This window comes from Pelodiscus sinensis, chromosome 12, assembly GCF_049634645.1.
Source record: "Pelodiscus sinensis isolate JC-2024 chromosome 12, ASM4963464v1, whole genome shotgun sequence".
Taxonomy (NCBI): Eukaryota; Metazoa; Chordata; order Testudines; family Trionychidae; genus Pelodiscus; species Pelodiscus sinensis.
In genome coordinates, this window is record NC_134722.1 from 22,623,280 (window position 1) to 22,639,170 (window position 15,891).

At 42.2% G+C, this 15,891-nt stretch overlaps 1 protein-coding gene across 2 annotated transcripts in view; it reads left to right on the forward strand.

Annotated features, from left to right (window-relative positions):
* Positions 1-15,891, forward strand: part of RHPN2 (rhophilin Rho GTPase binding protein 2) — a 62,242-nt gene that overhangs the window by 15,133 nt on the left and 31,218 nt on the right. For both annotated transcript variants that reach the window (XM_014569485.3, XM_006114928.4), the window contains exons 2-3: positions 7,382-7,497; positions 15,124-15,252. In XM_014569485.3, the coding sequence (XP_014424971.1) occupies positions 7,382-7,497; positions 15,124-15,252 (245 nt within the window). The remainder of the gene's footprint in view (positions 1-7,381; positions 7,498-15,123; positions 15,253-15,891) is intronic.

Genomic DNA, 15,891 nt, shown 5'->3' on the forward strand with positions numbered 1-15,891 from the left:
TTTGGCCTGTCTACACAGGCCTCTTGCACAAGAGAGCTTATCCCTGAGTGGGACCGTCAGAGTATTTGCGCAAGAAGCACTGATTTTATACATTAGAACGTCAGTGTTCTTGCACAAGTACTCGTGGCCAGTGAAGACAGGTGGCAAGATTTTGCGCAAAAGCACATGCTTTTGCTCAAAATCTTGCCAATGTAGATGTAGCCCTACTGTTTTCAGTTTTACTTTTAAAGTTTCAAAATCAGCTGTGTCAGCAAGTGCCATGATGGCCACAACATGCATAATTGAAGTGGTGTGTGTGAGCTCATGATTGTCTCTATGTGCTGTATGTTTGAAGCTGTATCTACTAGTTCTGCATTTCCTTCAGTCTTGCTTAGGCCGTGTATCCACTTACCAGAAGATCGACTCTCTGGCAATTGATCCTCTGGAGTTCCAGTTAGCGGGTCTAACAAAGACCTGCTAAATTGAACCCTGAGAGTGTGCCTGTTGGTGCTGGGACTTCTACTCTTCACAAGGAGTAAGGGAAGTCGATGGGAGCGTTTTTCCCATCAACCTCTCACTGTGAGGATGGCGCTAAAGCTCAGCTTAAAGTACATTGACTCCAGCTACGTTTTTTACATAGCTGGAATTATGTATTTTAAGCCAGCCTTTGGCTATAGTGTAGAAAACGAGGACATGAGAATCAGCTTTCCAAAATGTAGAGAGAATGTAATTTAATCTGAGCTCATATCCAGAATATGCCCATACATCAGATATTGATTAAGGTGACTGGATACATTAATCCTATCTGCATAATTTTGTATCAAAAGATGATCAGGTTTGTATTCCTCTGGATGCCATGAGCAATAAGAAAGACTTGCACAATTTTTAGAAAAATAAGAAAAGGGTCACAGCCTAGTCTATTCCTACCCCCTTTAATTTTATATATCCCTGACAGAGCACTGAGGAATCCCCACCTTCCTACTTTAAATTATAGATATATGAACCAGACAGAATCTGACCACATTGTTCATTAATTAGCCAATGAATTGTTATTAAAATATGCTAGCAACCTGCACAAGCAACCTGCACTATCAGTAGATAGAGAATGTGATCTTTATTGACTTCCAAGTCTGTCTGTGACTGCAGTTTCTTTGTAGAAGTTATTTAATATAAATAGTAAGTGGTACATTTCTATAACTTGAGTCATATGGGGCTTGCCTCTGATAAGAATTCATTAAAATGCACCATCTTCCTGCTTCTGTAATTTACCAACACTATTCAACTAAGCAGGAAGTTATAGGAGTAACTATGAACTTTAACCACACAAGGGGTTATATTGCTTTATGAAATCAATATAGTATTTGAGCTATATGCACCAGCAGTGAACCTCTACATAAACTGCAGGTATACTGGGAAAAAGACTATAAACTGGCAGTAGCAATAGAGTTCATTGTTTGTTACCTTCATAGCAAATGATAGTTTTGCAAATAAAACTGATTACTTGCACTGCAAAGTCAGATTGGAATCTATGACTCAAGCATAAACAATAGTAATAAAAGTTCTTCAGCTGGAATAATTTTACTGATGATCCATGACCGGGATATAGGATATAATCCAGCTCACCCTCGCCAAGCTATGTTAGCTCTGCAGATCCAATAGGAGTACAGGGAAGTTATGTAATACATCTAAACAGATATGAGCTATTGCCAGTACACAAAAGGAACAAATTGTTGGGTAAGAAGTCACTATTTTTATATAGCCACTTTTCTGATTAGTCTCATTTTAATGAACATCTGTTGAAAAGGATGCTAGTTAAAAAGGATACATTTGAGAGTAATTGTAATAGTTACTGTAAGGCATAAAGTATGATGCATTAAGACCAGACAGAAGCGAATGGAGCTGCTGTGGAATTCACATTGAGCTCTGGATGCCTACTATGTAATGAGCATTAACAATGTTCTTGGCATTTTATAAACATGAAACCAAATTTTACTTCCCTGTTAAAAGACGTATTGATGAGTTGGGAGGGGTGGTGGCGGTGGAGAGTCCTACAGAGAGTAAAATGTAATTTGGTTCCCTTCATTGAGTTTTTATCCAAATCAAGATATATTTCTGGAGATATTTAAGAGCAGGTTAAATAGACCTCTATCAGGGATGGTCTAGAGTACTGGGTCCTGCCGTGAGGGCAGGGGACTGGACTCGACCTCTCGAGGTCCCTTCCAGTTCTAGTGTTCTATGATTCTGTTATATGAAATTTAATATAAATCTCATGCAGATGCAGAGAAAATTCACTGCAAACTGCACAGATCTGCTGAGATCTGCTAGAGATACAAGTTATCTGTCTGAGGGCACTGTTCTCCACTTCTTGCAACCTGATTCTAGTGGAGCCAACTTGCCAGTGAATCCTGTATAGGGCTTGCCTATACTTAAAATGCTGTGGCATTTCAGAGACGACACTACCTTTGCCAATGGGAGGAGTTATTCCACTTCCCTGAGAGCCGGTAACTAGGTCTAGGGCAGAATTTTCCTGTCAATCTAGTGCTGACTACAACGAGGGTTCAGTCAGTTTAACTGCATTCCTTGAGGGTGTGTACTCCTCACACCACTGAGGAACAAAGTTATATTTACCTAATTTCCTAGTCTAGAACAAGCCATGGTCAGCTGCCCCAGGAATCTGTACAAAAGGGGGCTGGCAGCAGTCTTCCCCAGAAAAGGATCCTGGAACCACAGAGAACCCTCCATCAGGGAGACAAAAGTCCAGAACAGGCAGGCAGAGGTAGCACATCCAGTCCTAGGGCTTTGTATTCACTGGAGTAGTTAGCTATAGTTAGTATACTTGAGCAACCACATTGTTTCTCAACCAGGCGTACACAGAGGTCTTCCAGGTGGTACATCTGCTCATTGAGATGTTTGCTTAGTTTTACAACAGCCTACATAAAAAGCACTCGTGAAGTCATTACAAAGTAAAATTTCTTATGGACAATGATTTGTTTATACTTTATGTACTATACACTGAAGTATAAGTACGGTATTTACATTCTGCTTGATTTATAATTATATGGTAAAAATGAAAAAGTGGGTAAATTTTCAGTAATAATGTGCTGTGAATTTTTTTTATTTTTGCGGTAGGAATATAAGAGGTTACCTGGTAAGCAAGCGGCTTACTGGCCTGCTTACAAAGTAACTGGTTAACCAGCCCAGCCAGCTGCACTCTTCTTGAGCCACAGTGGTGTAGCTGGAGCAGCTTTGTAGCCATGGTGGGCCTGACTCGCTGGCCTCTGCCCATGGTGGCAGCAGACTGGAGCAGCTACAACAGGTCTGGCTGGATGGACCTGCCTGTGGTGGCATCGGGCCCAGCCAACTGGACCCCACCTGTGGCCACAGTTGGCCAGAGCAGCCCCCTCACCCACAGTGGTTAACTGATTAAACAAAACATTTAACTGGTTAACTATGTTAGGGCGTTTTAACATCCATAGTTTGTGTCTGATTTTGTAACAAGAAGGTTTTAAGGGAGGTGAAACTTGGGGGTACACAAGACAAATCAAACCACTGAAAGGGGTAATCTGGTGCGACTGGGTTATTACGGTACTCGAGCTAGCCTAGCTTGAGCGAGATACAAGTTAAGATGGGATTTACACAGAGTGAATGGATGAGCATAGTAAATGGTACATTATTACTTTGGATATTCGCATCACTTGAGCTTCAGTTAACTTCCCCAATGAGTCCGTGAACATGAGATTACAGCATCATTTAACTTGAGCTGGAGGTTTTTGTGTCTGTGGATGGGAACTGAGATGGAGGTAATGCTTAAGTTATAACTCAAGCTAGCTGTGCTGTGAAGACACATCCTTACTACACTCCTAAACAGGTAGTCATGTTCTCTCCCTTCTGCAGATCACCAAGTTGTCTGCCCCCTGCCACTTTGCACTGCTAAAGGTGAGACTCACCAGCAGCAACTCTTGCACTGAGGGTGCACAGCCTACATTAGTTGTCTGTGTGGCTATGTTCCCCATCATTTCCCTTTACAGGAAGTTTGGTATCACTGCAGGGAGCTGTATGCCTGTCTGGGTGCATGTTTACATTACAGGGGTTATATTGGCTAGAGATATTAAAACCGTTAACTGATTATCCATTTTAACTCGGGGCCTGTGGCCCAGCCTGCTACCATTTAACTGGTAGCTTACTGGTATGATTACTGGCTAATCATTTAACATCCCTAAGTACTAACATAGATCTGTCACTAGCATAATCCCATACTGTAGTGTAGATGAAGCCTGTAGTGACGAAGGATTTTCTAGTGGTCTACTGACAGCTCTTCCCTGAGCGATGGCAGCATTTTTTTCATTATTGTAGCTACATTATAGATGTGGTTAGATCAACAAAGCTATGTTACTTGGGGGTAAAAGGGAGGGATTTTTCACATCCCTGCTCACAGTTACTATATTGTCCTAAATTTTAACCATAGAGCAGGTTTGACTTTTGAGCTGGAGCCTGATTAAAAGTCCGGGGAAATGAAATGCTCCTAGTGACTTGCGTAGGTTTGGGATCTGGCCCTTGAGCTTTCTTAAAAAGCTTTCCAGCATTTTAAAGAAGGGATTTGAACAACAAGATAAAAGCTCTTGGCACAGAGGAGAGGGGCAGGAAGTTCTAGGCATATAGAGAACACAGGCTCAAATGAAGATAACAGTGGGAAATGAATAGAAAAGAGTTTTTTAGGACAGGAGGTTTTAGTAGTAGTTTAAACAGCAAAAAGGGAAGTTGAAGGAAAGGAATGCAAAACTGCAAGCAGGGAAGGAGATGTGAAAGGCCCAATGTGGGAACTAGGTGCTTAAACTTTATGTGGAAAATACCTCCTAACTGCTTATATTTGACATGGCCAGAGTGGGGGAAAAAGAGGAAGAGGATTTGAGCAGCTATAAGCAGAGGCAGGGAATATATAATGCAAAATGGAATAGAGGCAGAGAAAGAGGAGAGGTGGCAGCATAGAAAAGGAAGCAGGCTAAAAGTAGGAGACTGCAACCAGGAGATCAAGGAATAGCTTACCATGCGATCCTGTTGGATATATGTGATGGTTAGGAGTGGGTGAGATTCTGTGGTTTGCAGTAAGGATGTTAAGAAGTGGGCAACTGACTAGTCGTGTAGTCGTTACAGTTTGTTTCGACTAGTTGATGAGAGGCCCTGCTGTGGCTTTGCAGTTTAAATGTAGTAGGAGCCTGGTGCGTGGGGAGCCTGGCTCCTATTACATTTAAGCTGCAGAACCGCAGCAGAGGTAGTCTGGGACCTGGCACAAACCAGGACTTGGACCGCTGAGCCTCTGTGTTTTAAATGTAGGAAGAGCTGCCTGGCTTCCCCTAGCACCGGCTCCTGCTCCTCCCGCCCTTTGCTGCCTCTGTATCAGAGGCAGCGGGGGGGGGGGGGGGGGGGAGAGGGGGGGAGGTAGCTCAAGTACTCAAATAGTGTCTCGACTACCTGATAAGCTAATTGCTTACATCCCTAGTTTGCAGTATGCAGGAGATCACAGTGAATGATGATTATGATCCCTTCTTGGCCTTACTGTGAGCATAAATAACCCTCCACAGATCTCTCTGAATGCATATAAAACAGTAAAAAAAATTCTCCAGAACTGGAATTTTATATTTGAACATTTTCATGCCTGAGAGAAGTATCTCGCTGTCCTTAAAATCAGTGCACAAGTTTGCAATATATAGTTGCTTTCTCCAGTAAATTCCCCACTGCACTTGACAAAGGAGGACATTTACTATGCACCAAAGCTTTGAATTTCAGGTCTCCTCTGTAATTGGTTTCAGTGCAGAAGCTCATCAGTAACTAGAATGTAATGCAACTTGACATGTTTTTCAAGCAATCTGGCAAACTTTTTGCTGCTGTATATGGTTACACATGTTCTGCTATTTCACCTACTTAGTAGAGATCATGTAAAATACAAACTATTCAACTGAAATATTGCAAATGAGGACTTTTAATAATGGTAATAGCGTAGATTAACTCATATGGGCCTTGAGTCAATAAATTCTGAACAAGCTGTGAAGACAAAACACAAGCAATATTAAATGGGTATGTTTGTGTTAGGTTATGCTGTGCTAAGTGTTGCCTCAACTTGTTTCAAAACTAAGTAGTCAAGGTTGCAGGTATAGATCATTGGTGAGAGTGCATATTACTTTTAAGAACATATTTATAAAATTAATTAGAAACCCAAGAAATACATAGCTAATGTTAGTTACACTTTTCAAACAAGGCTTTCAAACAGCCTACCTCTGCCTCTTCAGAAATACCCTGTAAATTTCAGAAAAAACACTCTCTTATCCATTCATAACAGTTTCATTTTATCAGTGACCACAAAAACTAGAATGGCTCGATCTTAATGGTAAACTGATTGGGCTGTTTTAGGGTCTGCTTTATGCTCATCAACATACCACATAAAAGAATTTTACACATTCCTGACTGGACAAATAACATTAAAGGCAGTTTTCTATACTCTTCTATAAGGGCCAGATCTTGTGAGCAGTTGAAGACACTTAGTATCTCGTAGAACCAGGCCCTGTCATTCCACAGGTAGCCAATTTTTCAAGTGTCATTTAAACTGAGCAGCGTAGCTCCATAACAGACATCATATGGATAGGTCATGCTATTAAATCACTTTCACATGAAAAGAACAAAATTAGTTTTATGACAGACCAGAGACATATCTCTTAGTGCCGGAGATATGTACATATGAAGCAAATTATAAAAATACATTTTTATAGTGCACATTTTTGGTATTTTGTATGCAAAGAAGATAGCTTGGAATTCTACAAGGCAGATTTCAAGAGATGGACATGTGTATTTGGCTGATGCCTATGCACAAGTGCTCTGCCTGAAACTAGGGCCTAGGCCTCGAATCTGGGCAAAGAAGATGAGGGAATGAGTTAAATTGAAGAGTCCCAGTCCTTTTCAGTTACCCTTAAAATCCATTTTATTCTTTCTTGAAAAATAATTTATTTTAATTAAAAAAACCCTTGCCATGATTTGTGATTTTTCATTTGTTTTACCATCATAATACAACATTTCTTCTCTCAGGCACACTGGTGTATAAGTTTGGAGTCACTCCATTGCCATCAGTGTAGTTGCTCAGGATTCACACAAACACCATTGACCAGTAACTGTAAATGTGCTGCAGGATAACAGAAAACGTTACCTGAGCTGAGTTTTTTCTTAAATTTGACAATAAACTTTCTTAGATTTAAAATAAAGAACATTCTTCAAATGGCTTTGTGTCATGATTCATAAGTTAAGATTTTCATACCCATGTTTTAGATGTAATGTGAAATGAGTGTTACTCACTTTTTTCTTTTTTCTTTTGCTCTTCTGTTGTAAGCGTCTCAAATAATTTTCTTCCTTTATTTAGGGATGTAACCCCTTTGCAGAGACTGGCCGAAGCAAACTGCAAAATCAAAGAGCTGCCCTAAACCAACAAATCCTGAAAAACGTAAGGATGAGAACTGGTGTTGAAAATCTTTTACGGTATGTTTCCATCACTTTACTACTTTTCTGTATAAAGCAACAAAATGTTTTTTGTTCTTTCAGTGGGGTTGTCCTTCAGGACTAAGACAGCTGCCTCATACATCATTAAATAAACTGTAACCAAGGGTATGTCTAGACTACATGCCTCTGCTGACAGAGGCATGTAAATTAGACATACCGACATAGTCAATGAGGCGGGGATTTAAATATCCCTTGCTTCATTAAAATAAAAATGGCTGCCACGTTGTGCTGGCTCAGCTGATTGTTAGCACAACGCGGCAGTCAAGATGTGGATTGTCAACAGGGAAAGCCTTTGTCGACCGATCCTGTAAATCTCGTTTCACGAGGAGTGCTGTGTGGGGGTTTGTTTTTTTTTGGCATCTCACTTGTGTGGCCCCAACTTACTTTTCTGTGAGTCAGTGACCCCTGACTCAGAACATGTTCCCTGCCATGCAGAAACTTTTTGTGTTTGACATAATATTTTATTTAAAAATGAAGCCTGGCCAACAAACCTCCAATTGGGGCCAAGCCCCCATCTGGCCACAGCGTCAGAACACTCGTGCACTCCCCTTTCCCCCAGACCCTAGATCCGAGCCTATCATACACTGGAACCGCCCCCCACCGCCTTGAACCCCTCACAAACCCTAACCCAAATTCCTGAACCCTCACATCCACAAGCCTGTGGCTTGCTTAGTACCCCAACCCTACATCTGACTCCAACACTGCCCAGCCTGGAGCCCCCTCCTCAAGCCAGCATCCCCTTCTCCACCTCCTCTTGCATCCAGATTTCCTCCCAGAGCTTGCACCTCTCACCCCTTCCCACACTCAAGTCCCTCATTCCCACCCATCCTGTCTCACATCCTACACATCCTGTCTCAACCCAACGAGGGTATGGCTAGACTGCAGGAGTTTTTCAGGATTCCAGAGATATCCCAGAAAAACTCTTCTGCATCCAGGGATGCGTTTGTTCTTCTGCTTTTTTTAGTGGAAGAGCAAACATGCTTTTTCGGTCACCCCTATATTCCTCTTTCCATTAGGTATAAGGGGGCTTCCAAAAGAAGGGGATTTTCTGACATTTGGTCCAGTCTAGACAGGCCAAATGTTGGAAAAACCTCTTCCTACAGAAGAATTGGGGGGGGGGGGGGGGGGGATAGCAAGTGATGGAGAGGAGGAGAATAGAGAGGGCGGGACTTCACAGAAGGGGCGGGGCAATAGATCTTGACTTGAGGCATTTAAAAAGTGATCTTGTGTGTAAAAAGGTTGGACACCGCTGCTCTAAAACATAGATACAGGCAACCGCCGACTCACAACCACCTGATTTATGACCCCTCCTCTCTGCATTTACAACCATTTTTTTCATGCAAGATAGCTCCTAAAACTCCCCAATTTAGGTTCACAGCTTGCATTTATGATGGTGTACAATGCAGACTCCATGCATCTTCCCAAAACAGGAAGAGTACAAAGTCAGTCAGACTTAACAGTCTGCTGCTGCTGCTTGAACTGCACGCGTGTCCACCACATCAGTCTTCATTTTTTAGTTATTTTTGTGCATTATTTGAACTATTTAATTTAGTTTTCCTCCATTTCTGTAGTCAATTTTGGTATTTTTAGGGTATGAAATGGATTTCCAGGAGTGGAACTGCTATTTATAACATTGCGCCTGTAGGAAATAAAAGTTCGACTTACGACGGCTTGACTTAAAACCGTTCTCTAGGAACCAATTAGGTCGAAACTGCAGGCATCACCTGTAGATAGATTAGATCTGAGTTCTTAAATTACTTTGAAGACTGGACTCTTTCATTAGTAGCAGTGGTTGTTAGAATGATGCCTGTTTGTAAAGGAAATAATCAAACATTTCTCTGAATATTGTCTAAGAGTATGATCCTCACAAGACAGATCTTCCTATGATCATTCAGATCTGTTGTCCATTTGTAAGGTAGTAAGTAGGTAGTGTGGCATATGGCTAATTGTTGCTAACCGTTACTCATGCAGGACTTCTTTGAGATCTGATCTGGAAGAAGAGGGTGGTATTGAATTGGTTAGTAGGCTGGATGTTCCAGTGGGCCAGATTTTTTTGGAGGTCGAGGGCAAAATATTTTTGATCCTGGTCCCATGTTAAAGTTTTCAAAAGTGCCTAGATGGCTTTAATTCCCATTTTCAGAAGTCACTTAGATATTTAGGCGCTTAAGTCCTTTTGACTTTCAGTGGGACTAAGGTCTTGTCTACACACAAAGTACTCCAGTGGCATAAGTGCACTGCTGGTGGTGCTTCAACGAAGATGCTACATATGTCAGAGGGAGGGTCTATCTCTCCAAGAGGCAGTAGCTTGTTTGATAGGAGAATTCTCCCTCTAACCTAGTTCTATGCATACCAGAGGTTTAGTGTTGTGTTGCTTAGAGGGGTGGATTTTCCACTTCCCTGAGTGTGACAGTGATACTAACCTAATTTCCTTATGTACACATTTAATCCACTCTTGGGGTTTCTGCTTATTGGGTCTGCAGGGTCTGAAAGGAAGAAAATGCTTCCTATGTTGATGGCATAAAATGATCTCTAGGCTTCCCCTAGTTTGTGTGAAACCCCATCTACTAGCTAGAGTGAAGTATCAGATTACCCTAGAACTAAAACCACTTCCCAACTCCACATCCGTAAAGTAAATTTCCTTCCTTGTGTGCATTTATTTTTTGAAAGTCTGTCTGTTCACTCTGGTTTCCTTTAGTTCTCTGAGTTAATTCATCTTAAAAATATGAGCTTGTTATGAGGAAACCCCATAGCTGGTCATGGGGAAAATCTATAGTTGGTCCTTGTAGTAGGGAGGGGGTTCTCTCTTTCATTTGCTTGCTGCTGGAAAGCTTTCTTCATAATTAAAACAAACAAACAAACCAACCAATTGTGTAGACACTGTCTGTATCTGCCTTTCAGTACAAGCCTTATATTGTCCCATACTAAGGCCCATCTAACCCTGCAACTGGCTTTTTGTGGTTAGTTGCTACCCTAACATCTTTCCCTGTTGTTTGTGGATGTGGATTTCTCCTTGGTATTTAAAACTGCTTCATATGGTATATTTAATCTGCCATGACTGGAGAATATATGGGTTTATGGAGAGTTTGCAGTGTTCAAGAGCTAGAATCCAGTCAATGAGATTTCTTCAGAAAAGAGGACGTTGCTTAGGTAACTCTACTTCTTGAATGCACAACTTCTTTCACTAGATCAGGGATCGACAACCTTTTCAAAACAAAGAACCAAACTGCATCAAAATTCAGAGCAAGTGGTTAACAAAGAGCCGTATAAGAATGCCAATTTGCATGACTGACAATATACAACTGAATGTTATTGATAATTGACATCATGATTAATAATAACATAAATGAAACATTGCACTCACAGACTTTATTTAATGGGACTTTTGCTGCAGCATCTTTTTGCACATTTCTTTGAAGTTTACATCATAACTGGTCAAATTCAGGTTCATGCGCACATTCAAGCTACATGAATAATTCCTCGTTTTTAAAATTTTGAATTAATTTTTCACTTCAGTTTAAAAAGTTGCATGCATTTTGGGAAAGACAGAAGAGCCATATTTTGTTCCATACTGAACCATATTTGGCTCGAGCTGTAGGTTGCAGACCCCTGCACTAGAGTCCCACTTGTTTGCCCACCTGCCTTACCCCTTAGATGTTGGAAGTGACACATACTCAGGCTATGTCTACACTGTAGCCTTCTTGCGGAAAAGTTTATGGAAATGAAGCTCGGTGTGGAATATCGCCGTGCTTCATTTGCATGATTAATGAGCAGCCATTTTTGTGCAAGAGGCTTTTGCGCAAGAACCATTCTTCCTCCAAAAATGATGTGGCCACCAACTGAGAAAAGAGACACTCCCCACATTCCCTTTGCCCACCAGAGCCTATGGGGCTCTAGCCTAGTAGATTTTGTGTGCTTCAGCCCTGTCTTGGGGTAACAAGGGAGCTGAAACACCAATGCAAGCCGAGGGCTGGACCTGAGGTTCCCCACCCCGTCTTACAAAAATAAATTAACAGCTCATGCAATGAAACAATGGAGCAGGTGATTTCAGTTTGCATGAAATCCAAATTCAGTTTTAAGCTTATAAGCTTTGAGGACTCTGTATAGCTTGAAAGCATGACTCTCTCAGCAAAAGAAGTTGGTCCAATAAAAGATACCTTTAAAAATGAGGGGAACACGCTTTTCAAATCTTCTAGTGAGTATGAGTTTCCATCCACTTTTTTATATCATTTCTGTCTTCACCATGGAATCATATTGCTTAGTTTCTGTTGATTCCATTGCTTAATACCCAGCCTTATAATTAGCAGAGTTCATCTAAATAAACATTACAAATTTGCCACATTTCTGTTCTGAGTGAAATCAGTGTTAACAATTTAACACCTCTCATATTTATCATGAGTACTGAAAAGGACCTGGGGATACTTTGCTTATCCGATGTTTTTAAAAACAGCCATTGAATTTGGTGGTGGTAATTTTGGGTGCCCAACTTGGGACTAGTTTTCAGAATAGCTGAGCACCAAGTGAACTGCCTTCTTCTACTAGCCCAAGGAAGCATAGCAAACTCTTCCCAAAGTACCATGCAGCCATTTGCACGGTGGGATAGCTTCTCACAATGCACTGTTTTCTGTGTTGCTGCGAGAACTGCTAGTATGAAGGCACTCCATTGACAGAAGGACCATAACATGGACATGCACGAGTGGGTTAGTTCCAGCAGTGGCCATACGTTGGCATAACTTGCATAAACAAAACTTGGTAGATGAGGCTGGAATGCTTTTAGACCCTAGCCTTTCTTATCTTCTCATGATGAGCTACAGCTGTGGACAAGATCCTATCATGCAGATCAGTCCCAGTGAACTGTGGTGTTCTGCTCCTCTTAAAAATCAGCCCCAAAGTGTCTCAACCTAGGGTCCCAAAAAGAGGAATCCAAAATGAATGTCTACTTTTTGAAAATTCAGCTTCTATTGACTTCAGTAGGACCTCTGCCTAAGTAAGGTGTAAGTAGGATTGGCCCTAATTCTGGTGTGTGAATATGCCAAGTCCAAGTACATCTTTAAAATCAAATTGCACCAAAAGATATTAAATCAGTCCATTTAAATGTATATTGGTTGTAGGTGCCCTCAGGTAAACAACAGCTCCCAGGGTAAACTACAGGCAGTCCCCGACTTACGCGGATCCGACTTATGTCGGATCCGCACTTACGAACGGGGCTTTCTCGCCCCGGAGGTCGAGGTGGCGGATTGCTGCCTGCGAGCTCCAGGGCGAGAAAGCTCCGTTCCTAAGCTGCTCCCGGTGCCCCTGGTCTGCTGGAGACCGTCTCCAGCAGACCAGGGGCACCGGAACTGAAGCCGCAGCAGCGGCGGGTTCCCGCGCTTCTGAGGCTTTGCCAGAGCAAAGCCTCAGAAGCGCGGGAACCCGCCGTTGCTGCGGCTTCGCTCCCGGTGCCTGTGGTCTGCTGGGGACCGTCCCCAGCAGACCACAGGCACCTGGACTGAAGCCGCAGCCACGGCGGGGTCCCTCGCCTCTGAGACTTTGCCAGAGCAAAGCCTCAGAGGCGCGGCACCCTGCTGCCGCTGCGGCTCTGCTCCCTGTGTCCCTGGTCTGCTGGGGGGGGGGGGGGGGGGCACAGATAGTGTGCCCCCCCCCAGCAGACCAGGCTTTTGTTGTGGACCCTGGGGCAGAGCAGCTGGGGCGCTGCTGATTGGTCCTGCAGCGCTGCTCTGGGCACTACTGGACCAACCCGGCAGCACCCCAGCTGCTCTGCCCCAGGTCCTGATTCAGCCGCTGCTGGTCAGTTTCAGCAGTGGCTGAATCAGGACGCCTGGGGCAGAGCAGCTGGGGTGCTGCTGGGTTGGTCCAGTAGCGCCAAGGAGCGAGGAGCGGTGCTACTGGAGCAACCCAGCAGCACCCCAGCTGCTTTGCCCCAGGCGTCCCCAAGTCAGCCGCTGCTGAAACTGACCAGTGCTGACTACAGGAAGCCTGAGGCAGAGTTGCTCTGCCCCAGGCTTCCTGGAATCAGCCGCTGATCAGTTTCAGCAGCAGCTGACTTGGGGTTCTTAAGTTGAATCTGTATGTAAGTCAGAACTAGCGGTCAGTTTCAGCAGCGGCTGAATCTGGACGCCAGTTCCGACTTACATACAGATTCAACTTAAGAACAAACCTACAGTCCCTATCTTGTACGTAACCCGGGGACTGCCTGTACTTCAAACTAATTTCTAGATAAACTGTTGGATATTTGTCACATAGTTAAGACTAACTCAGAAGTACTCCTCAAGCAAAAATAAATGAAATCAAAGATTGAGATTTTATTTACATTTCAGCAGACTTCAGAAGCAGGAAGCCATTCTTTTTTTTTTTTTTTTTTTCTGCAGAGAGCCTCTCTCAACATAGTTTGAGAAAAACTGGAAATGCAAGTTTCCTTTATTACTGGCTAACATGCAAGTAAAATGAGACATTTATACTTTCACAGTGCACTATAGTTTAGCAGGTGTGTCCTAATCTGTTGGAATGTTTATATAGCAAATACTAATCTTGTTAACTAATACTTCTAGTGGAATACTGACTATTTCGTTATATGGACCAAAGTTAAGAGCATTGATCCATCAGCAAATAAGCAGTTGTTCAATGTTAACTTTATAATGTACTTTTGTGTTTTTAGCTAATTGTTTATCTTGAAACAGCATTTCCGATAACAACAAACAATAAATTAGATTTATAGGCATCACACTGTATTGGGTTGTTTATCTGAAGATTCATGCTAGAAGCAGCTATTAATATTACTACATCCAGAAATATTCAATGGAAGCATGCAGAAATGCATTAGGGGCAACATTTAAAGACATATACAGGGGCAGATGAGGATTTTGCGGGGCTCAGGGCAGAACAATTTTGCAGGGGCCTCCCCTTTGACATGGCGCATGTGTGGGGCTTCTTGAAGCGCGGGGCCCAGGGCTGCCGCCCCGCTCGCCCTGCCCTGTATCCTGCCCCTGGACGTATATATTATGCTAAAGGAATATAGGGGTACTTACACCTATACATGAATTGCAAATGGAAAAATATGATTATTTCTAGACATGTCAAGAAAACAGAAATAAAGGAAAGTCACATCACATTCTACTTGTAAGGAGAAAAGTGTCTGTTTTTTGTTTTAAGAAAATAGTCTAACAGTAGTCATACCAGATGATTAATGAATTGCCCCATGAATGAAAGTTGGGAGCTTTTTTCTATAAAATCAAAATTAGACGTGCTTTTTTCTTCAGGAAGAAAGCCTTATATTCAACTCAGACTTTTATTTTCAGAATATAGTTAAGCTGTAAACTCTTTTGTTTCACTGTTTTGTCCTGTGAGTTAAATCTTAAAATTAGTCCAGAAAGATCAGCACATAGCAACCCTGTTCAGTATCTGTGTGCTTTGTTTCTGAAACCCTATTCCAAGTTCTGTCTTGGCAGCAAACCAAATACATTCTAAAACTTGAGTTCTCATATCATCTCTTAAGAAAAACAAAGCTTAAAAATGATGGGAATGCCAGTATGGGGGCTCAACAAAGCTGGTGTACAATATGGAGCGTGTTCTCGAGCAGTAACACTGGTATATATCTCTTTCTCTTTGCAGAGCAACCACCAACAACAAAGTGCGAGAACAGGCACTTCTTGAACTAAGTTTTGTAAACTCACACCTGCAAATTTTAAAGGAGGAATTAGAAGGACTTAATATATCAGTAGAAGTTTATCAGAATACACAGTAAGTGAAAAACTATTTTACTATCAACCCATCTTTTGTTTATAAACTAGAAATAACAGTGGTGCTGAGTGGGTGACAGTGAACGCTGGGCAGTAATTACATGAAAAAACATGTAATAAAGAACACAGTAAAAGGAGAATATGTTTTCCCTTAGTCAGCAGTCTGATTACCTAATCTGTATATTTGTCTTTCTCTGTGTCTATCTGAGTTGCTGCAGTGCCTAATGGGAGTTATAGTTCCAAATCTCTCCATTCTCTCATGTGGACCTGGCTCCAGGCTCGACTACATTGCAGATGACTCATTGTTGCAGTCTCTCCCTGTGGCTATGCTGTCACTGTTGTACATGAGGCACTGCAGAGATTCAAGCCCAGGTAGAAAGCAGGGGATTGAGGCCCATCGAGGAAAATGAGGGCAGCTGCCAGTAGACATCACAGTGACTCAGGCAGACACAAAGATTAATATTGTCCAGATGTGAAATGAAACATTTTGATTTTCCCAAAGGAAGATTCTGCCTAAATCAATAGTTTCCCATAGCAAATTTTGATACATAAGTCTCATTTTCTGAGGGGAAATGTGATGTTCAAAAATTATCCTCCCTCTCAAACATACACAAGGAGTGAAGTTAGGGAAGATGAAAAC